Genomic DNA, 23,082 nt, shown 5'->3' with positions numbered 1-23,082 from the left:
CTTTTAAATTTGTAAAATACCGTATCAAATAAACGATTTGCAGAAAAAAATATTGGATTTTAAAGCTTGAAACTTTGTTTGATTGCCCTAATCGATATTCAAATAAGAAGTTATCTATAGTAGTGTCCTTCTCTTGACGCCATGAGCTCCCAATAGTGTAGCTAAAAATTCTTTGGTTTTAAGACAACAGAACTATTTATTCGGCCGATCTAAAAAATTCGTAGTTTAAATCAGATCTAGCTACCGCTGCTAATGCTAAAACCAAACACATTAACGGACAAAACCTTCATGAAAGTTCTGCATTTTAAAGCACTTTTTCCCGTTTGAGAAGAGCAGAAACACAAGCGTACTGGCTCAAAAAAGTATTTTCATTCGACGTAAACTGTAATGCTTCTGTCGAGTTTGCTCGAAAACTCGTTTCAACATACTCCAGGACCACGAGAGAAAAATATACAAGACACAAACATGCAGCAAAACAAATAACGTGTCTTCCTTCTGGAAAGGAGCAAAAGGCGCACCCAACAAGGAACCGAATCAAGCACGAGCCAAAATGGTCCCGGCTTGGAAGATGTGGGACAACGAGGAGTTTGGGGGCGGGGTGGTTGTTGAGGGTCTTTGAAACCACCTCGAAGAAGAACCCATAAATTGCCAACATCGTAAAAAGCAACCACTTCTCGTCCTTGTCGTCCCGTGTTTCCCACTCTTCCACCGTACCGGGGGAGCAGATAGCATCACCATAAAATATAAATGACGTTTTTCTTGTGCGTTCCCTGGCGACTGGATCTGTCGTGAATGTTTGGCGAATGTCTTCGTCGACAATACTGATGGGGCGCAGGAGTGAAAAAATGGAGAATGGATTCTGTTGCGGCGCAAAGATAGTAGGTACGACTCGAGGGGACTCTGAAATAGGTTCCACTGCACAGTCTCGTTAGTTACCGTAGTGTGTATATTCATTTGTTGTTGCTGCTGCCGCTTGCTTGGTGACTCTTGTGGGGGAAAAACAACTCCTTGCAGAGACGGGGTTCACCCGCCGGGCTACCAAAGCAGAAGGTAAAAATTCGAGTGGGAGGGGAATATTTTGGTTGCCACCCCGTTAAGCGGTTTATCTTACTGTTTGCAGGCTTCCTGCGTGATGATAATGTGGATGCTGCTGCCTTTTTCGAGTGTTTTTCCTTTTCCACCGATGCCGTTTGAGGTTTCCTGGCAGCGTGGTGCAAACCATTTTTCGATCCCTCCGGGTACATCTATAATGAATGCGAAAGAGCTCTCCCGAACGAGGGAAAATAGTATGGGGTAAATGGAGCGATGCCGGGAAGATTCACGTCCAGAGATGTTTTATTGTAGCTTGCTCTTACGACTGTGTGTGTGAGTGTTTGCGTGTTTGGAGTTTGCAGCAGAGTTATTCAACATGTGAGCTTGTGTCGGGTGTTTACAGGGTAGGGATACTATGTGGCCTTTGTTTTGAGCGCAAACATAGCAAGCAGCAAAAGTGCTTACCAGTTTTCGAGTGCTTGCTATTCACCGGAATGCTAGCAATAGAATTGTTTACAGTATTCTGACAACGGTCCAAGCGGTGCATGGATTTCGACCTGAACAAAAGGACTGGCATGCTCTTTGAAAATAAAATGCTTTCAAATATATGGAAAATCGAAAAACATTTACTAAAATCTAAGTTATTGTACTAACAAGGCACACTATTTCTCGACCGATCGATTGCCGATTGTATATTTCTTTTTTATTCTAATGTAAATCTGCTAAAACAACAGCAGTTGAACATAAAAAGTGCCATTTATAAGCGCGCGATGCCTGAAACAGTCATAAATCAGCATTATCCTTTCCAATGGCGTCTACTGCTTGGTCCCGCGCGACACAGGCGCCTGTCTCAGCCACGGTCACATTCGATTACCGCCTGTATTTCCCTTCCATTTGCCATGCACCCTTCCCTGCGAGTGATAATGGGGGACTATAGTAAAAATTCTCTCTCATTTTTTGCCTATTATGCTAAGGTTCGTCGCTTGTATGTGTGTAATTTAGATTAAGCAAGAACCACCCTTCGGAAAATAGACAATACAACTTTCTGATCCTGTTTGGCAGTAACGTTGAACAGTCCCAGATTGCCCTCGAAATGGTTCAGTTTTAGCTACTGCGAAATTGCCGAGTGACAGTTACAATTTGTCACCGATCAAAACGCACCGAAGCAAGGGTCGTTCCGTTCTCGGTGGGACGTCCATCTGTCTGCCCGTCCGTCGGATGTGCCTTCTTTGAAGGGCTGAATTTATTCCGAATCACGCCTCGGTACACGTTTAGGGTCTGGGAAACAAAGACAATAGAAAACCAAGCGGGGCCAGATGGGCGATCGTGATCGACACAAAGAATATGGCGTTTGGGTGAGCGGTGGGTTATTTTACGATTTCCCAAACAGATGAAATGCTATGGCAGCTGAATCACACATATCCGCGATTCTAGGGCGAGAGCGGTTTTCGTCCTATCGGATGGATTCGCCATTTTGACACCCGGGGCTGACAGGAATTGTTGTGTGTTGAAATAACATTCTGACAGAAGATGTTTCCTGCTACTGCGTGATTGTATAAATAGAAGTGACATATTGGATTCTTTTTTATTCAGTTTGTTTTGAATGACCGACTACATGCTGAACTTATTTTTCAGTTTTTCAGACAAAAAAATATCTTTGGAATGCTCAAATGCCATAAATTGTGTATTTGTGTGAACCCGATTAGGTAATAGAAATTCTTTTGATCGCTATTTTAAGTGACCAAGGAGGTAATAGAACACCTTCTTCAACTAATTCTATAATGTCGTGACGGGCTTCTTGGGACATTTTGCGTACTCATGTCAACACATTCTTTAGGCTTAATAATTTGTCAGATTATGCAAATTCAGAACTACTGTTTCGTGATCATGTTTGGATATAGTTACATGTAACAAATTGATCACCACAAAGCGCATTGGTCTGCATAATGTAAATGTATAATTGCAAAAAATACATATTAAATATCAGGTAGCTGCATAAGCAAGCATATTTTGATTTACTTTATCTTTCGTTAAGGTTCTACAGAGCAAGCTACGAAAATTTGCCATAATTGAATCGAAAAAGAGTTTTTGCTACATCGTTTGCTATTTTTTATGTAAATCAATCAGCAATATTCTTATGCAATATACTGAATGTGGTATTTTCGTTTTCAAAGCTGTCTGATTTTCTTATTTTTTTCTTTTGCTTTAGACCTCTTCTATATCAGCTCCCCCTCCCCCGCTTTTTGCTCGAAAATCTAGGGACACCATTGTCTTTCGATTATTTCTGAAAAATAGTAGAATGTTTTATAATGTCGCCGTAATAATCAAAAGTAATTTTTTGAACAAGTAAATAATGCGACAGCAAAGTAGTCATTTGAGATTTAAGGTTAAGATTAATGTCTGAGCTTTACTCTTTGATTTTGAACACCTTATTTTGTTTTCAAAATGACAGCTATGGCAGCCATCTTCTGAAAGCTCTACGTTAAATTATTTTTGCGGTAATCACGCTACAGTCCAAGCCCTTTTATCTGAAACACATGAAACATTTTTCTTTTTATAGGTAAGGGTTGTGCTGTGTGCTTAAAACTCGCAATTGTATTAAACAATGTAATTTATAAACAATTTATCCAACATAGAAGACGTTTTTACACTTTTATGGTATTAGCGACTGAGAAATTGATTAGTTTTTACTGATATCAGAGTTTTAAGCACAAGCGGTGAGTTGAAATATTATTGCAGGTTGATCTTTATGCGTTTCGTTCCCTTTTGTGGTTTCGAGAAAACGCGCACTTCAGTTTTTTCCCGTCAAGGCACGAGATGTGTAGCACAAGCATTTTACGCGGTTCCGTCTTCCTAGATGGATACTCCATGCCGTTATTCTCAGAACGGCTTTCAAAATTCAGGGTTATATTTTTGTATGGTATAGCTATTAAGATTAAAGGAAAAAGGATTTTCTGTAAGTTGTAACTAGAAAAAAATGTAAAAAAACAGTTGGCTCATCCTGCTCTCCCCGAGAATATTTTCAAAAAAAAACTCATCGGACAAAGTTTTGAGTTCCGTCGTAAATGCAAAATAATCGAATTCAAAGCAATAAAAAAATACATTGAACAGATACGCCATTAGCACAATCAAGTTTGTTTCGTTTTGCCAATCTAGGATGTAGGAAGTTTTATTAGTTACACCCGTTTTGAGTTTGGACTTGTCGAAGAATAACTAGGTGGGATTTGAAAAGGAGGAGCAATGGATTGGCTCGGTGCTTGAAAGAATTCTTGAATAAATTTCGGGAACCCAACTTGTACGATTCAGTGAAACTAAATAAGCTGGGATAGATACTGCTTGAATCTGGTTTTCCGACAAGACTGAATATGCTGACTCATATGAAGCTGGATGGGTTCAAAATCAAGCGTCAGGACAGTCGAACAGACATCCGACTCTTTTGAAATGTAAGATAAACAATGCTCTGTTCAAATCGCTGGTACTTTTTGTTATTATATACGGTTGTAGTTGTTGAAGTAGAATACGTGTGCTCGGTTTGTTTAATAAACGAATTCTGTGCTCATCACCCGTCGGCACAACGAGGAACATACTATAATAGGAAAGTTAACAAAGTATGTACTGCAAACTACAGCTGGGTTGGGCATGACGCGTAAATGGCGGAAAAGAATTTAGCTATGGTTTCTTATGGCCAACAGAGAACCTGGAATAACTTGTCAAGTTCGTGGCAGACCCCGCACTTGCTGGTTGTTTGCAATCGAGGAAAAGTGCGGCTGGAGTATAATGAGACTCGAGACTGGCGGGTGAATATCGAGCAATCTGGAAGTCTGGAGAAATACATTCGGGTAAGGATTCGGAGCACGATGATGATGGTTATCAGCGGTTTGATGTGTGATTTTTATTGATTTGATTATTCTCAAACCATTTTTTACAATAACAACAATGGAAAGGCGTAACTCAAAATTTTGGATGAACTAACTGACTTCTTCAGCTTGATTATACATTTCTCTTGGTAATTAAAACGGTATACCGTACAATTTATTGACATTTTATTTGACATTTTTTTTTTAATTTTTCATAATTCAATTCAATTCAGAAATGAAAACTTCAAGTTTAACGAATTTCATTTAGCTTTACAGATCACTGTCAGCATCAAAGTAATCGCATAAATTAGGTAACTCTGTATTTATCCTCTTCCAATTAAAATATAGCAACAAAAGAAAGGAACGCCAAAGAAATGCTGTGATTTATTTTGACCATATAATTACTCAGAACATGAATGCAATGTTTCCGGCTACTAGAATAAAGACAGACGATGAGAAGTATGTTAAATGGTAATGACTACAGTGTTTATGTTTTCTTTGAATTGCCACAATTGTTTATTGCTAGATTAAGCAAGACAACCACGATATCGCTCGGGTATAACATGAATTCGAAAATTGTTCCGAATCGTTGCCTTTGCGGATAATGGGTTAATTTGAGATAGTTCCAAAGGGTCTTTTCTCAAAACCGCATAGAAAATTACTCGGAGAACAAGAAATAAATTATTCCAACTAACCTTACTTGCACGACACAGTACAGTTATGGGCAAAGGTTTGGCCTCATAGCATAGTCCAAACCGAGGTTGCCACAAGTCGCCGTCGGAAGCAAGCCTGTGATCCACTCGTGTGCCCGGCGCACTCGGACATAGGGATACTCAACTTCGATCAAGTTACACAATTAAATCATTTGGAGTGAATTTAAAAGTTACTGTTTCGTGACTTACAGCACATTATTTACAATATTCTTGCATGTACATTGTTACAAAGGAACATAGTAAAACGAATAAAGATGGTTGTTTAGTCGATTGAAATAATTTGCAATAATGTAATTTCCATCAACACAAATGCTTTTCATGCATGTTCACTAGGGCATCGCAAAACAATTTTTTTTTTGTATTCTCAAAGGCCCCCCTCTCGTATTGTGACATATGTCATAGTAAGCTCAGATGCCAAATTCCAAATTTCATTTGGACAATTTTAGACCCCCGCCCACTTCGCTTGAATTTTTTTGAAATTGGTGCTATGGGAAAATATGAAGGAAAAATACATTAAATGCTATAACTTTTGAAGTAGCAATCAGAAAATTACAATTTATACCTCTTTTGAAAGGAAATAATCTTAGTATTTGAATTAAGATATTTTTGTTTCTAGGAAAATACTGGAAAGCGGGCTACTGTGTCATTTTGGCCCCAAAATCCCATATTTTTAATGATTTTTCTGCTCTGTGATGCAAATCATACATATTTTGTAGTTTTTCTAATGTGAAAAAATCTCCCAACAGACTGAAAATGATACATTGATAGCATACAAAATCGATGTTTAACCGTTGGGGTCCGTACTAACCCGGGGTAATTTCCAAGGGGTCGAAAAAGGTTGAGAACCGCTGATTTCGACTAATAATGGAACAGCTTCCATTTTAAATGATTGCATCGTTTTGTAACTTCATCTTGAATTTCGTGCTTCTCCTATAAACCCCATCACATTTTCACTCAAGCGTTTATTACGATAATATTTTAATGATTTTAATTGAGGGTCTAAATTTACTTTTAGAAATATTTAATCATTTTAAAGGATTAGACAACAATACTACTTCATGATTGACATTTGCGATTGATAACTTTCATGTACGTTTGGAATGACATTGGCAGTAAAATTGGAATTCAAAACGAAACATGGCGTCTCTTTGTTACTCTAGTATCTAGTTCGATAGGTAGATTTAGCTTCACTGTCCGCGCACTGTTAAAAATAAGCAACGTCTTTGGCGGCGACACTTTCTCGAGAGAACTGTTAGTTGATACATTTTCTTAGCATAAATTATTTTAGTGTTTCCTCCCGGTTTTTCTTAGTTGTTTGTAAAATTGGCCGCGTGGAACTATTGCCTATTTGAAAATAACTCAATTTTCGTGATTCGGAACAATTAGAGTGTTGTGTGTTTTATGCAGTGAAGCCTAAATGTCGCTCACTCAAAAATTCGAACACAGTTTTAGGATTATTACTCAGTCAAACTACTACTAAATACGGTTATTTTCCCCTCTTTATCAAAACAAGTACAAACGTTTTTTGAATGGAAGGTTTTCAAGATGGCGTCGTCTGACTCAGAAAAGCTATCTTGCGCAAATATTAAGACAATAACTTTTTGCTTCAAAAAATTCAATCACCTTATTGGACCTAAATTTTCCACTGCTAGCAGTCGAAATAGTTCTCGCGAACAAACAAAATATCCGCTATTTCACTTTATTCTCACTGTGAAAAAACATCATACAAGCTTGCTTGGCAAAACTCACAAATTCAAGCCGTCAATTGCCGCTTCGTATATCATTACGCTGCCACTAATACAGTAAAGACCCGTTTTTATCAGCACCCGATTTTATCAGCTTTTGACCCGATTTTGTCAGCCTCATATGAAAATTGATAGATGGTAGTTTGATGGGCTCTAGCAGCAGAACTACGTTGAATTCGTTTAATCCTTTCTTGAGCATATTTTTCTTATCTTAGAGATCCGAAATATGCAAAAATAAAAATCTTAATTTTTTATTAAATTTTGCACTGTCAGACCCCCTTAAGGGAAACTTAAACTAAATAATCAGAAAGGGTTATTAAGCTATATCTAGGTACTAAAGAAGAATATTTTAACACTTTGGTTTTTTTTAATACGAAAGAAAAATAAATGTCCCGATTTTGTCAATGTCCCTGTTTTATCAGCCTAAAATTCACCAAGGGGCTGATAAAAACGGTTCTTTATTGTATATGGAACACTACACGGGTGTCAACATGCAACCATGTTTTAGTAGTTTTATTTAGATTTTTATAGAGACGGCCTACAGGCGGTGTTTGGATCTAGAGGGTTAAGCAAGCATGTCAAAACAACATTTTCATACAAGCTTGTATGCAACAAACGTTTGGTTTTTTATTCATTTATCTCTTAATGGAAGAGCCCAACTGAACCTTTTTTCTATATATATAGATAAATGAAAAAAACATATTTAATGGGCACACACAATTTATCACTGTGTGCGAAAATTACTTAACAATCACGCACGATTGTTTTGTTTTTCTGTTTAACTATTCTGAGTATCGTGAAACTTTCCGTGTTATCTGCATCCTTTTTGATGTTCCTAGTTGTTGCTACAAAAATAATTGATGTGGTCGTTGATCATTGAAAGGTCGTTTGATTTATAGGAGAACTGTCTGTGATTAACCTATAGATGTCGAAGTTAGGGTGTTTCTTTTAGTTGTAGTTGACGTTTTAAAACTGCTACGGCACGCGATTTTCCATTGTGTGCAGATTGTTTATATTACTATCACGGGTTAGTTTGATTTTTATAGGTGCACCACGAGGTCTCTGCAAAAAGGGTGTCATGTTCCAGGGTTACGAAAGAGGGAATAGAGCGGTTTAGCCGATTTCTCACAATCCGAAATCACTTCAATGCATTTATATTTTTTTTGAAGCCGAGATACGTTTTATTGGTTCTAACCTCTTACTAGTGACGTGACATTCTCCGGCTTCGTAAGCTGGCAGATGCGAGAAACTTTATTTCCAAGGGTAAAATAAATCGAGAGTGATAGACAAAACCAAACATATTGTTCTCAATGATTTTCGGTCCCGGTTCTGTCACTTGGATCCTCACTTCTACTATCTATCGAGTACAATTCATCGCTATTCACTCAACAGAGGCCCAATGAATCTGAACGGTTTATCTGTATCTTTCTGTTGCACACCAGGAATTCTTCCTCACCTATACACTATAGCTCTCTCTGCCCGCTAGTAAATCATATATCGCGTCATTCGAAGCGATTCGTGCGCCTAGCAAAAATCATACTAGTTAGCTACTTAATCAGCGTTTGCTCTTTTATAGATACAAATTTAGCAGCAATCCGAATATAGAAATGGCTTATGTCCCAAACAAATTGTGTCGACACACAGTGAATGATGGGAATCAAACGCTTATGAAAGATTAAAAATAACGCGCACAACGTTTTGAAATTCGGGAGATATCCCAGAGTGGTCGCCTTAAGTAGATAATGACACGATTGCTGGAGGGCGAATAAAAAGTTTTTCATGGCACCGAGAATACCCGTACGCATTGTTATTCAGCACTGGTATTTCGGTACCAACAACAGTTTGGTGTTCTCTGGATTCTCCGTGCCGGTATTATCGGTACCACAACGCAATAGAGAGTGACAAAATCGGATCATTACTGTATTCCCTTTATTGCTAAGTAAATCGAAAAAACACCGATTTAAGACCGATTTCTTCACCGTCGCTTAGCACTTAAGGTAGGTTTAAACGTACTGGTGAACCTGGTTTAAAAATTAAGCGAGGGTGAAGAAATCGGCCCATAGTCTACTAATTAATTCAGATGTATTCTACAATAAAGTATTCACAATATTCATTTATTGGTAATTTCTAGTTGACGTAATAACATGTTACACTCATAAAAAAGAAATACATATTCAATAAATATAAATATCAATATAAAATATAAAATATAAATCAATATAGAAAATATTGGTAGGGTGATAATGAATTCTGGAAAAACGATTTTTCGTTTTAGCAAGAAGTACTGTTCCTCCTTTTAATAGTTATTCCATTTTTTCGTTGAAATTTAATAATTATTGTTATTTATAGTACAAATATTTGCATTTGACTTTTTTTCTCCCGGATCTCTCCACTATGAGCAACAATTAGGTCTATAAAACATTAAAATGAATATGTTCTCAACAAACCAAAACATAAAGCCTGTCCCGCAGCGCATTGCCTCCAGAATCACGCTTCATCCTCATACTTTCTCACCATCACACCCTCAGTTCGACAACGACGTCGACGGTCGACCGTTATTTACATAACTTTCCGCCACGATTGCAACAGGAGCATCCTGGCAGTCAACGGATAATCTGCCAAACGCCCGACGGCACAACTTTTCCCATTCGGACAGCCCGAATGGCAGCAGCGGCTTGGTGTCATGTTTTCGTAGCAATTAATTTTTCCAGCCTAATTGAGACGAGCGCCCCTGCATGCAATATTTTTTTCCTCTTAGGAAATGTTTTGAGAAAATCGAGGGTGGTAGAATTGATGTGTAAATATTTGCTTTTCGCACCCACGATGCGACGGTGGCGGCGACGACGGCGACGGTGACTGCGGCTGGTTCGAGTTCTTCGCCATCAGCAGCGGTATGCAAGGACGACACTCTTTTCTAGGGGGTGGCAAGTCACGTGTCTCAAGCTTATTTGTACGGTTTGTCTAGCTTTCGAATCGGTAATTGATATTTAAACAGAAAATCGAAACGAAAAAAAGAGCAACACAAACTTGGTGCTAGTGTGGTGGATGTGGATCAGGACGAACGGAAATCAAGTGTAAGCTAATTCTACACTCGAACGGCCACCGTCGCGCTGAGGAGGACGTGCGCTCGAAGGGGAAGTGAACCTTAAAATTGAAACTTGATAGTTTTCCGATTTGGTAAGTGTGGTTGCCGTCGCTGGAAGCGTACCACGTACCACGGGGGGCTTCCGTATGGTTTTGTCTGGCACTCATTTGGCTTGGCCGATCGATAAATGCACGTTCTGTGTCGTGCCTTGGTTGACGGAGTTTTTTTTCTATTCAGACAGCCGTAGTTCGACGACCTCAATTTTGAATGATCTATGATTTTTATAAGTAAACATTTCTCATAACTCATAAGCTTAGCATATATTGGAACCAATTCTCTGTGGTCTTATTTTCATATATGATTAAATAAATCATTAGCTAGTTTCAGCTTATAAACTGCTGCGTGTCTAAATGGTCAACTGGTTCAATATTTTAAAGTATTTTTAAGACATTCACCATGCGTCGAGAAAAACTAATCGAATGAAAGTGGCACCATGTTTCAGTTTCGGATAATTTTAAATGTTTGCAAAATGATATTTTAAATAAGTTTCAGTGTAATAGTACAATTTTAGTAGAGTAATTTGGCAAGTACATTAATTAAATTAGAGCGGCACATTTAGGACATTTAATATGTGATTTGAATTTGCTAGTTCTGTAATTTTCTGACTCATTTAAATATATATAATAATAATAACGGTAAAATTACTTTAATTTTTAAAATTGCCAAAACGTGCCTCTAAAATTTACAAGTTAAAACTATCACACTGAACCCTACAAATTGAAGCGTTAGAATTTCAACGTAGCATTTGGTAAAAGGTTTAATGAGCTAGTAATTAAGGTACGATTTTTGTTTCTTCCTTTCGATTCTTTCCCCACAGGAGTGAACCCACGGAAACAGCGACGAGAGCGTACGACCTTCACCCGTGCCCAGCTGGACGTCCTGGAGGGATTGTTTGGCAAAACGCGCTACCCGGACATTTTCATGCGCGAGGAGGTTGCCATGAAGATTAACCTGCCCGAATCGCGAGTACAGGTCAGTCCCGTTTAATTTGTCGACAGTGAAAATATTCCGATATAAAAACGTGTCTCATGCGACGCAATTTTTCCATTTACCAAACGGGTGCCATTATTATTGTTGGGCTGATCCGTAAAGAGCCCAACGGCGGTTTGCCGAAATGTTATTTACCACCGACAAGTGCCGGTGCCTTCCCGCAAGCTGTCCACACCGCTTGGAAAAACAAAAGCAAGTGCAAAAATATCGGAAAAGCGCGTTTCGGAGATCGATGGGAAATTTTCCATCGGGTACCACATGTAACTTCCCACACTACTCGGGATGATTTTCGAATGAAAAATTGATACTGTCATCTTTCGGCGGATGGTGACGGAAAGAAACGAAAGATGGTCGGGCGCGTGTGATGTTGATTTAATTTTAATTTTTAATCAATTTTCCGTTTCTGGCTCGTGAGGGTGAGCTCCTAGTGCACATAGTCCATTATTCTGCCGAGACTTTTCCCGAAACGTGGCAACTGTGCTCTTGCTAGAGAGGGTGAATAACAAAGTGATAATCGAGGATTTGGTATTCATGGGGAAAATGTGCGGAACGAGTAGGTGGGGCGAGGTTATGCGAAAACAGTGCGGTATTGAATTTCATTTCACCGTCGGTTGACAAGGGAAATTGAATTTCACGAACCGTTGGGGCCTGGTAATTGAAAGTGAGAGATTTGTACCTTGCGTAGATGTTTAGAATGAGCTTTGTGAAATTCATAAGTGTTTGGGAAAAAACTCACATTTTCGTATATTTTGCATTAGCAATGTACGTGGGTCATTCCACGTCAGATTTACAACCAAAATTTTGATTCTTTCCAAAAATTTGGTCCAGTTTTAAAAAATTCAATTTGTTTCAAATAATTGAAAAATTATAAGTTATAAAACAAAAAAAAATTTTGCAATATTTTTTTGGTAAGCTCATTTGAAATCGCAACTTTTTTTATATAATTTTTTTTCCATATATCAAATCGTTTCCGAGTTGTCACTGAATGAAAAATGTTCAATTTATTAAACTTCACAAGTTCAAAAACTAATAACTTGAAAAAAATATCATATTCAACAAAAACAAAAAATACGTGTCAAATATTTCTAGCTAAAGAAAATTTTTTGGAAGGAATCAAAATTTTGGTTGTAAATCTGACGTGGAATGACCCACGTACTAAATTGATAGACAGACATGTAAACTTGATTTATTCTATTACTTGGATTCTGTTTATTGTCATCTATCGCATAATACTCAATAACATTATTATATAGCTACAGCAATTAGGAAGTTAATTTTCGCAATATACGAAATAATTTTCGTGCAATTACGGATCGTTGAATATAATCGAATTTCTCAGGTTTAGTTTTTTGCGGATCAGTGTTATATTGCTATCTCCAACATTCAAAAAATATCTATGTAGACAAAAAATTACCAAACAATCATTACATTCACATAGCCGCGGCTGCTCAATCACTTGCGCACCCATCTGCTGTTTATCTAAATTGGCTTTATGACCCATTCAGCCTAATGGCGTTCGGCCTTTCAGCATTCGGTCTAACTGCTTTCGGCCTAATGGCCCGACACCATTCAGGACACAGTCACTGTAAATCTACCAAACATGTAAGTGTAACGCCATGTAGTTTTTAGCGTGAGCTTTGTTGAAACACAAATAATTTCATGAATATGAGGTTAATTATTCATGATTTCGATTCCGATTTTCGTAAACGATTCATTTCACGAAATTACGATTTTTTCTTAGATTTATGAGGATTTTTTCCGTGCTATGGGGTGTACCGACGGCGATCATATTGTACCTTCTTATTAACCGTGTCCGGGTAGACTTTCAAAATATGTTTAAATAATGTATTATTATTATTTCATATTTTGAGAATGGGAGAATGTGAGATTACCATTTATAGTGAGCATATGTTTTGAATGACTCCTTCTTTGAATCTCTTTCCCGAAATGATCAGTTGCAGCAAATCTAGTTCTATTCACATAACTTTGTTTGTATAACATGGATGTCGGTACTCAAACCGATGCTATCGATTGGAACTTCATGGCTGTTTTCGTTAGAGTTGACCACGGAATTCTGCTTGAAGAGTTAAAGTTATTACATTCGTCTTCGGTAATCATTGCATGGTTCAGGTCATAACAAACAGCACTGCCTGTGTGAGAAAAAAATGGATCATTATCCCCGGAACCTTTTTCGGCATAAGGCAATAACTTGGAACCGCTGCTGTTTTCAATCTTTGTTAATGATTTTGCTTTGATACTGCCACCTAAATGCCGTATATTTTATGCTGACGATACAAAATTATTCAAGGTCATGCTGAACTGCTTGGAACTTCGGCGTATCATGGATATTTTTGTTGCCTTGAGTTGGTCGAACTTGCTGACGTTAAACATAGACAAATGTCACACTATTTCCTACCATCGGAACCCAATCACCTTCATCTATTCTATCCGACTGCTCTCTCACACGCGTGCAACACATTAAGGACCTAGGTGTTATTCTGAATAGCGAACTCACGTTCAGGATTCACCACAATGACATTATTGCCAGAGCTAGTAGCCAGTTAAGTTTTATATTCAAAATTGCCAACGGCTCCCGTAATCTGTTGTCTTAAATTGCTGTATTGCTCTCTCTAGCGTTTTATTTTAGACACTAATGCGGTTGTATGGTGTCCTTTCCATCAAACTGGATTCAATGATCGAGTCCATACAGATAGGAATCGTAAGGTATGCTTATCACTTTCTCCCGCGGCAAAACCCGCTTAATCTGTGCCATATTTTTAAAATTTAAACGCTCGACCAGAGGCGCCTAGTCGCACAAACCGTGTTTGCTTCTAAGCTCCTCGTTGGTGAAATTGATAATCCCTCGATCCTTTCTCAATTCAATATGTATGCCGTTGAAAGGACGTCTTCGGTTCAACGAAGCAAATTATTCGATTTTACAGTTCCGATCAACTATTTTCGTCAAGGAGCTTTCAATTTTCATCGTACTATTAACAATTAAAGATTGTATCAAGTTGCATCACGGGAAAAACGCTGTACAAAATTACCTAGTGTACCGATCCTTTCCAGACTTCAGACATTGAAATATAACCCATTAGTAAATTTTTGGTAGATTTCTTTCATTTAATTTCAATACCATAACCGTACACTCACACCTTACGCGTAACCCCACTCATTAGGTTGTGTACAACATCTAGATGCAGCTTCTTCTGTACGGAGATCCATTTTTTCTTCATGTCTTCCTCCTCCTTGACCTCCTTGGGATGCTTCCGCAGTGCCTGCTCCTTAATTGCCCAGCATTTTTCTTAGTTGAGTTTTAGTTCCGGTGCGTTGGGAGGGGGGTTCATGGCCTTGGATACTCCGTTAGCTTCGTTCCACTCCAGGACAACATTTGAATAGTGACACAAAGCTAGATCCGGCCAGAAGATTGTGCGGCCCCGTGTTGCTTTGACAAAGGAAGCAGACGCTTCTGTAACTCCTTGGGGGAGATCTTCCCGTTTACAGCCCTGGTGGTCACGAACGGCTCACTTCGTTTGCCACATGAGCAGATCGCTTGCCAAATCATGTATTTATTGGCACACTTTGAAAATTTCTGCTTCCTTGCTTTCTTCGGAACATCAAACTTGTGATGGGCGGTGAAGAATAGGTGTCCCGGAAGCTGCCGGAAGTCCGCCTTGACGTAAGTCTCATCATGCATGATGAGACAATGAGGTTTAGTTTCCAGATGCTGTCGCAAAATCAATTCGCGTCGTTGCTTTTCGGATGACGCCATTTTTTACAATTTGCGAAAAACTGGCGGTGATAAAAATACAGCATAAACATTACACACTAAACTACTTCAACCCAAAATTTCAAGAGAAATTACCCAATGGGATATTTTCTACAGCATTTTTTTCCATGATGCAATTTGATGACACCATTTAGATTAATTTATTTTTAATTAGGACAAAAATTATCTGATGAGTGTACCGATCAACTAAACAATAAACAACTATCTTCAACAGTTTTGCTAAATACATACAAGTGGCGCTCCCAATATCCAGAATAGCTGCTTTAAACTCTTCAAAATTGATTTCCTGAAAGTTTCAGAGGCAACTTTGGAGAGCTGGGATACCACTCGCCAGTAAATTGTGTGGATGTGGGTATGTCTTTATCGCAGTGCCGCAGATTTGTTTAGGTTTTCATCCCATTATCGTTAAACGCCAAGATCACCACAATTGTGAACTAGCCTCAAACCATTATTGAAGCTGTATTCTGGAATCGTGATACATTTTTGTAATTCAGGAACGATCTTCTTAGCTGATATTATTATGCTCCAAAATGAACAAATCTCTTTGAAAAAAATCAGGATCAGCCTGCTGAGTTAGGTTTATCTTGGTTCATATCTAATCTTTTTTCCAGGGTGTTTGACTCTTGCCGAATAGGGTCGTTCACAATCCTACAAAGTAGGCGTGTAATTGTACTTTTTGATTTTCTTGTGAAAAAAGTTATTCTCGACCTCGAAAGATATCAAATATTTAAACATTGCGTTCGGGATTGCAGCGGTTTTTAGCTTGACTAAAAAAAATCTGAAATTGCTTCAACGCGTCTTACAAGCAAAAACCAACTGATAATATATCATCTCCACACGCATTCGTTAGCGCATATAAATAGGTAAAACTGTCACCAACACATCAAAAAATATACAAAAAATATAACACTTACAAATACACAGGAAAATGTATCCGAATATATTGAACACACGGTTAATCGAAATTGAATTCCCACGAACATGCACCGATCATCGTTGACCACCCTTCCCATGGCCTTCGATCGACCGTTGTTTTTCTCCTTTTACGGACCCGCTTCGACTAACTCCGAAATTATTCAAAACCAAAATTATTACACTCGACAGTCGGCAGTTTGGTTTGCCAAATATCGCTTTCCGTGTTTTATTGTTACCACCATCTGCCGAATTGGCGGCGGCTGTATTTGCGCAACGGATCACTTCGCAATTGATCGATTCATCCTTGCCTCTGGTGTTTGGGAAAACAGGGTAAGCCTACAAAAGATCACCCGGGAACAGCCGTAATAATTGCTTGGGCAAACACAACCGCACCCGAGATATGAATCGAAAGAAAAGAGCAAAGATCAAAATAGACAGGAGTGAGTTTGCGAAAATCGTATAGGGACCTATTCTGTGCATCATGTTACGTGCTTTATCTCGGACTCGCACACACAAGAAAGCCTCGGCAATCTGGTAGCACTTTTCGGCAGAAAGGTGATAATGGGCTGTCTCATTAAGGGCTTTCCCGGAATTGCTGTTTTCTGCCGAGTCAGGCCAAAGTGATTGATCATGTTTAGGTCATCTCTAGCGGCTGGACGGTCGGATATTCGAAACAGATTGAGCTGTGATATTTCGGGCGGGTTGTTTGTTTTTGCGGAAACTGACAGTTATTGTTATTGCTGTTGGATTTGTTTGCTCGAAAGCATAACACTGGGTCAGCTGCCTGTTTTTGATTTGTATTTTAAGGTGAATTATGTCACAATCTAGATCTGAATCAATATAACTTGTACCAACATTCGTAAACTGCTTGCGAAAATATTCGTTCAGCTGTTCCTAGAATCTCCCTCACTGCAGATAGCAGATTATGTATTTATGTAGCTCATCAGCAACTATTAGCAACTTCATTGAGACATAACGCCCACCGAGTCCTTGGAGAATTCTACCCTCCTGCTGTCGCAGCGCATGTAGAACAAAGGCAGTGAAAACACAGCATGGAAGTCACTTTTGCGGAAAACTCCAGCTGTGCGAGAAACCACAGCGGTCGAGTAGAGGGGGATACCAAATGGAAAAAGGTAATGATTTCGTAATCACGTTTTCATTACCCGAACAAATAATCCTTCACGAAAACGAAGGGAAAAAAGCGCAGGGAAATCGAAATCTGTTGTTAGTTGTCGTTCCGGCGGGGGAGGAAAACGTAATAAAATCAAATGAATTGAAACAAATCACTGCTCGGTGCGGGCGAGGGGTACGAACGAACGCTTCACTGCTTGAGAGGGAGTAAAGCCCTGTCAAAGTGGGTTCAACTCTCGGTTTTCGCTTGGTAGCCCAAGAAAGGGAGGAGAAACGGTGGTAAATAGCGAACAAGTGCTCGGATATAGCAGATATTGAATTACCTTTGTACTTTTAAGAGTTCTTCAGACTTGACAGGAGTTGAACGGTTCGAATTGCTCTTTCATTTGTGGCGTGTGGCAGTTTTTTTGCTGCCGCTGCAGCAGTTTTTGTATTCAATGCGTGTTTATGTTGGACAGTATTGACTATTATTGGCATCTGTGCTGTATGGCTGCCAACTTTTTGTCATTTGGAACTTAATATGTAGCACCGTATGCAAAATTACTTCTCACGTGATAATAATGCCAAATCCCCTTTCTAATTCGAGCTCTTTTCTATCTCATTCCAGGTTTGGTTCAAAAACCGACGGGCCAAGTGTCGCCAGCAGCTACAGCATCAGACCTCCTCCAACCTCAACAGTAGCAAGTCGTCCAGCAATACGTCCAGTTCGTCCACGCGGCAATCCGGCACGGGAACCGGCTCATCGTCATCAAACAACAACAACAACCACACTTCCGGCGGTACCGGTAGTAACAAGAGTTCGTCGATAGCAAACGCAAACAACAAACCAACGATCAAACACACACCGATGAACAACCACAACAGCGGAACTAACAGTGCCAGTGGGCCAAGTAACAGTGCAAACAATAATACCAGTAGTCACAACGGTGCCAGCTTAGGGATAACACATAGTAACGCCTCCCCGATCCTACCTATAACACCGTCGACCTCGGTGAGTCCACCGATAAATGTGATCTGCAAAAAGGAGCAACCGTCCTTCCACCATGGCGCCGGTAATGATTCAATGAAGGGTTCCTCCGGTTACGATTTACTTAAGGACCAAGATCTGAGTCTTTCGCATCACACACCGGGCTACGTGAACATTAACTCGCGGTTAGGTCAATCGCTCGGATCCGGTGGTGCCGGAGTGTCAAACGGCCCGTCCGCTGGCAATTTGACTCCGCTCGGTTCTAATTCCTCCATCATGACTACACCCTCACCTCCCATCACCCCGCAAACCTCACACAATCCGCTTTCGTACGTGCCAAACCACGAAACGTACAACTTTTGGCACAACCAGTACCAACAGTATCCTAATAACTACAACACATCATCCTATTACAGTCAGATGGATTACTTCCAGAATCAAAACCAGAGCAACTACAACATGGGCCACTCAGGCTACACGACGTCTGCCAACTTTGGCCTTGCCTCGACCTCGGCACTCACCGGTCCGATGGGTGGTCAGACCTTCAGTCCCAGCGGGTTAGACTATATGAATCCCCAGGACAAATATGTAAATATGGTTGGATAAATATCTGACAATCCAACGACAACGATCAGGGGGGACATTTTCTTCACGCCTTAGTTCATTCCACTTAATTCACGAGAGATCTGAAATACAACTTCGTCAAAAAGTTTTGTTATCCCCATTCGAAGCTAGTTTTCGCGAATTTCGCAATCATATCATACCCAAACGGACGCCGGTTGTTTCGTTCGCTTGTGCTCGATCGAATTTGTTTTAGGTTTCTACAAAAGAAAAAAAAAAACTAATTTATTCATTAGTCTGCCATAGGGAAAATTATCACGAAACGTTAGACAAACGTTTTTCTGATTCTGAAATCAGTGTGTAGAAAGCCGGAATCAATAAAAATGAGGAAGAATCGATATCAAACTGTTCATATCAGTATTTTTGCTAGGATCGAAAAGCGTGAACGCTTGGTTGAAACTCAGACAACATTCAAACATACATCGACTTACCAGCGCCAAATGTGTTACTGAAACTAAACGCTATTCTTTTGATAGAACAAGCTACAAATTATCGACTGGTGTAGGTTCAAGTGTGAAGCGACATGCAAGATGCCGGAAAAAGTCGTTACCAGAAGAGTTCAAGAAAAAAAGGGAGTAAAATGTAAACGATACACAGAAAGGTATTAAAAAATTTCACACACACACACACACACACACCTGTATAGAATAGATAAGCCAACTGAATGAGGTGAGAGAATCTGTGCAATTTATGTTTTCGAAGACGAAAAAATGAGAGTCAGCAAGCATTATCCTTGCAACATAGCCGAAATACTCAAGCGGAACTCGATTTGTTTTCACTGTTTGCTGAAAAGTTATCTTTTCCAGTCGTATATATTTTATATTGAAGTATAAACTTTTAACTCAATCCAAATGAGGTGAACAAGAGCAAAACACACGTTAAGATTAGGTATACATAAGATTAAACAAATAAATGAATTAAAACAGCCCTTTAAAAAAAAGCTACATAGTTGTACATGGACCGCTGATCTAGAGTAAGTAATCAAATGCGCTCTGCCGAATCATGAAGAGAGGGCGCCAACAAGAGATAATCGAAACACATGAACTGCAGGACACAGATATGCCACTTAATGGTCATGTATCGAGAAGTTGATTGCAAAATTATTGATTATGAAATGAAAAGATGCAAACAATCTTTAATTGTACATAGTAAATCGAAATATTATATAATTATATTATCTCAAAAATAATAAAAAGAATGAAAGCAAACTTGCCCGATTTTTTGCTGAAATCCGAAATGCTATCTAAATGCCGTATTTGTTGATGATAATGATTGGAGAACGGGTAAGTAAAGTAAGAATATATATGGGTAGGTATTTACTAATTTTCTTGGTAAGACAGCAAATGTTTTGTGCGATCTACAATGTAGCACTGATCTGCAGATTTTGATAGTTGTATGCAAGCGAGAAACATCATACAAAAATCATTAACAATATGTGCTTTGAGTCGTGAATTCCATCGAACGATCTGGATCTTATCGTCACCAGAGCTAGAAATGCTTTCACGATCATTTAATGAATGTCACCCTTATTCGCATGCTGGTGTCTTCAAAATTCACTGAGGCTACAGACACGCCAAACGACTACTATCCGAAAAATGTTCCTAGATATGTAATGAAATGAATAACTACGACATTTATTTGAATAGACTAAATTTAAGGGAATGGTAAGGTTAATTCGGTAAAAAGACTCATTATTCAAAAATATGTTCTAGTGACACAAAGAGTATCAGTGTACCCATTCAAACTTGTCGAAAACTTGTTTTGCGGTGTACACGATAACTGAAAATCTACTGGACCAATCACTTTGAAATTTAAAAAAAAATTCTTCACACCGTTCTCCGGGTAACTCAAGGATCTTTTATTTTTCATTTGATTTTTAAAGTTTTTCATAGCGCTTAGAAGTCAGATTTAAACTAAAAAGAAATCGTTTAGAATATTATTGTAAGAAAAATAATACTGAAAATTTTGCAAAAAATACCTTTAGTTACTTCGACAATTTTTGAAGAAGATCTGTGCAAATTTTAAAAACGATTGGTCCAGGATACTTTGAGTTACGATGCATGCAATTTCCAATATTTTGCAACGGAAATTTAGGAGAATTTTGTTCAAATGTTGAATATTGGTACGGGAATTGACTACAGGAGACTAACACTTTCTGTACCGCCAAAATGAATGATACGGTTTGTTCCAAAACACACAGAAGGGTCGATGTACACACTTAATTTAAATTACTGGATACAGTAAAATTTTACTGGGTTTTTGAACAGCAAACCGTTCGGTAATTAATTCAGTAAAACAATTCGGTTACCGAACTCTCCGCAATCCGTTCTATCCAAATGTCAAAATATACTGGTCAGTCAGTAGTTTCCTCTGAAAATGGCGATTTGACAGATGATTTGCTGTACCTGTTTTGTGAGTTTTTGACGAGGTTCGGTAATGTTGGTACAATTTTGCCGAACAATCAATCAGTTTTTATTGGATAATGTTTACGTACCGAAAAAAAACAGAAGTGCTGATAAATTCAGTGAAAAATATTGCGGGTTTCAGAAAATTATTCGAAAAATTACTGAAAATCGTTAAAAAATCAAAAAATTACCGCAATTTTTTAAATAATTTGCTGACAGCTCCGTAAAAATATCACTTTACTGTGGTAGTCGTCAAAAGAAATAACCGAACAACTTTTGGCTGGCTTAGTGTGTACCAATAGTTGCATACTTGAGAACAATTTTTGTAAACAAAAAGGACTACTGGTGGGTAATGTCCCGGACCAGTAACCAGTTCCGCTGTAAGACCACTCGGGGCCCCTGGGCACTGTTGAACGAAGGGGCCCTATAGTTGAACAGACGTGAATAGATTAAGAGTAACATTCGATGATTACGAGCGTCACATCACAGAGATGAAATTAGCATATCGTACTATATTTCAAGGGTTTTAAAATGGGCAATGGTAAATGAAAAGATAAGAAATCAATTGGAAACTAGAAATATGCGTTGCGTTTCTCTTAATAGCATTCCTACATATAGTTGAGTCCGCAGTTCACAGTACATTGCGTTGCTTGAGCATGAAGAGTTTATTGACCACCCAAGTAACAATTGAAGTTTTATAGCATGCTACAAGTGCAGTCCAAGTTTTTTAAGTGGCTATAAACCACCGTAAAACCTCAATTGTTACTAGAGCAAGAAGGAGAAGTAATGGAGTATGGCCGTGAATTACCGCAAATTCTGCATTCGAACTTCCTTACCGAGGCTAGCAAAGAATTTTTCGTACTTCATGATGCGTTTAGGAGTTTTTCTAAACAGTGCACTTGACTATGTATAATTGCGTAAATATTATAACATCTATTATATTTGCACTTAATTGTTAGATGGGCGAACATTACTAGTGTAGAAATCTATCGCTGAACTATATAACTTGTTTATATATTAAATGAGGACGAAAGACGAGAATAATTCAAAACAGTCTATTTAAATTTTTGTTGATTCATACTACCATCCGATTTTTAGGTTGCAATGCTTTTGCACGCAAAAATTGTACCACAACTGCCTCTCTGAACGACACAGAATAACCAAATTTTGTTGAAATAAAGTTTAACGTGTAGGGGAACATGGGGAGACTTGACCAGGTTTTCAGCTAAATCTGCATAAATCTTTAAAAAAAGTTTTCAATCCATCAAAACTCATTGAGTTATGATGTGCAAAGGTATTGTGCGTGTTCATGATTTTTTTCAGAATTTTCCATTTACTTTTGCAAAAGTTTTTAAAGTTCTGTTAACGTTTTTGTCAAGTCTCCCCACAGCGGGGAGACTTGACCAAGAGAAATTGGAAAGCCAGGACAAAGAATAATGACATAAAACATGTTGTAATCCTTTTTTTCCAAATTGTCGAGATCTTTAGGTAGCAGTAAAAATATAAAAGGGTTGCGTTTAATAAATTTCGATTTTTTAAATGAAAGTCCTTTCAAGGATTATCTGTACTTCTTACATTCCATGTTCCTACGTCGCAAAATTAGCCATATTACTTTGATTATTAGTATTAAAAGATATAGACTGCTGTTTTAGGTGCGATTTTTGTGTGACGTGATTAATCAGTAGGTACCACAGCATGGTAAATATCAGATTTTTTATCTCTTTTCAGCTTAGTGCCACTTGATCAAGTCTCCTCAACATTAGTTCTTACG

At 38.5% G+C, this 23,082-nt stretch overlaps 1 protein-coding gene across 2 annotated transcripts in view; it reads left to right on the top strand.

Moving 5' to 3' along the window:
• Nucleotides 1–20,104, top strand: part of LOC131677079 (homeotic protein ocelliless) — an 83,298-nt gene extending 63,194 nt beyond the window's left edge. For both annotated transcript variants that reach the window (XM_058956666.1, XM_058956658.1), the window contains exons 3-4: nucleotides 11,310–11,464; nucleotides 17,926–20,104. In XM_058956666.1, the coding sequence (XP_058812649.1) occupies nucleotides 11,310–11,464; nucleotides 17,926–18,891 (1,121 nt within the window). In that variant the 3' untranslated portion in view covers nucleotides 18,892–20,104. The remainder of the gene's footprint in view (nucleotides 1–11,309; nucleotides 11,465–17,925) is intronic.
• Nucleotides 20,105–23,082: the final 2,978 nt, after the last annotated feature.

This window comes from Topomyia yanbarensis, chromosome 1 (genome assembly GCF_030247195.1).
Source record: "Topomyia yanbarensis strain Yona2022 chromosome 1, ASM3024719v1, whole genome shotgun sequence".
In the NCBI taxonomy this organism is placed as follows: domain Eukaryota; kingdom Metazoa; phylum Arthropoda; class Insecta; order Diptera; family Culicidae; genus Topomyia; species Topomyia yanbarensis.
This window is presented reverse-complemented; position numbering and strand designations above follow the sequence as displayed.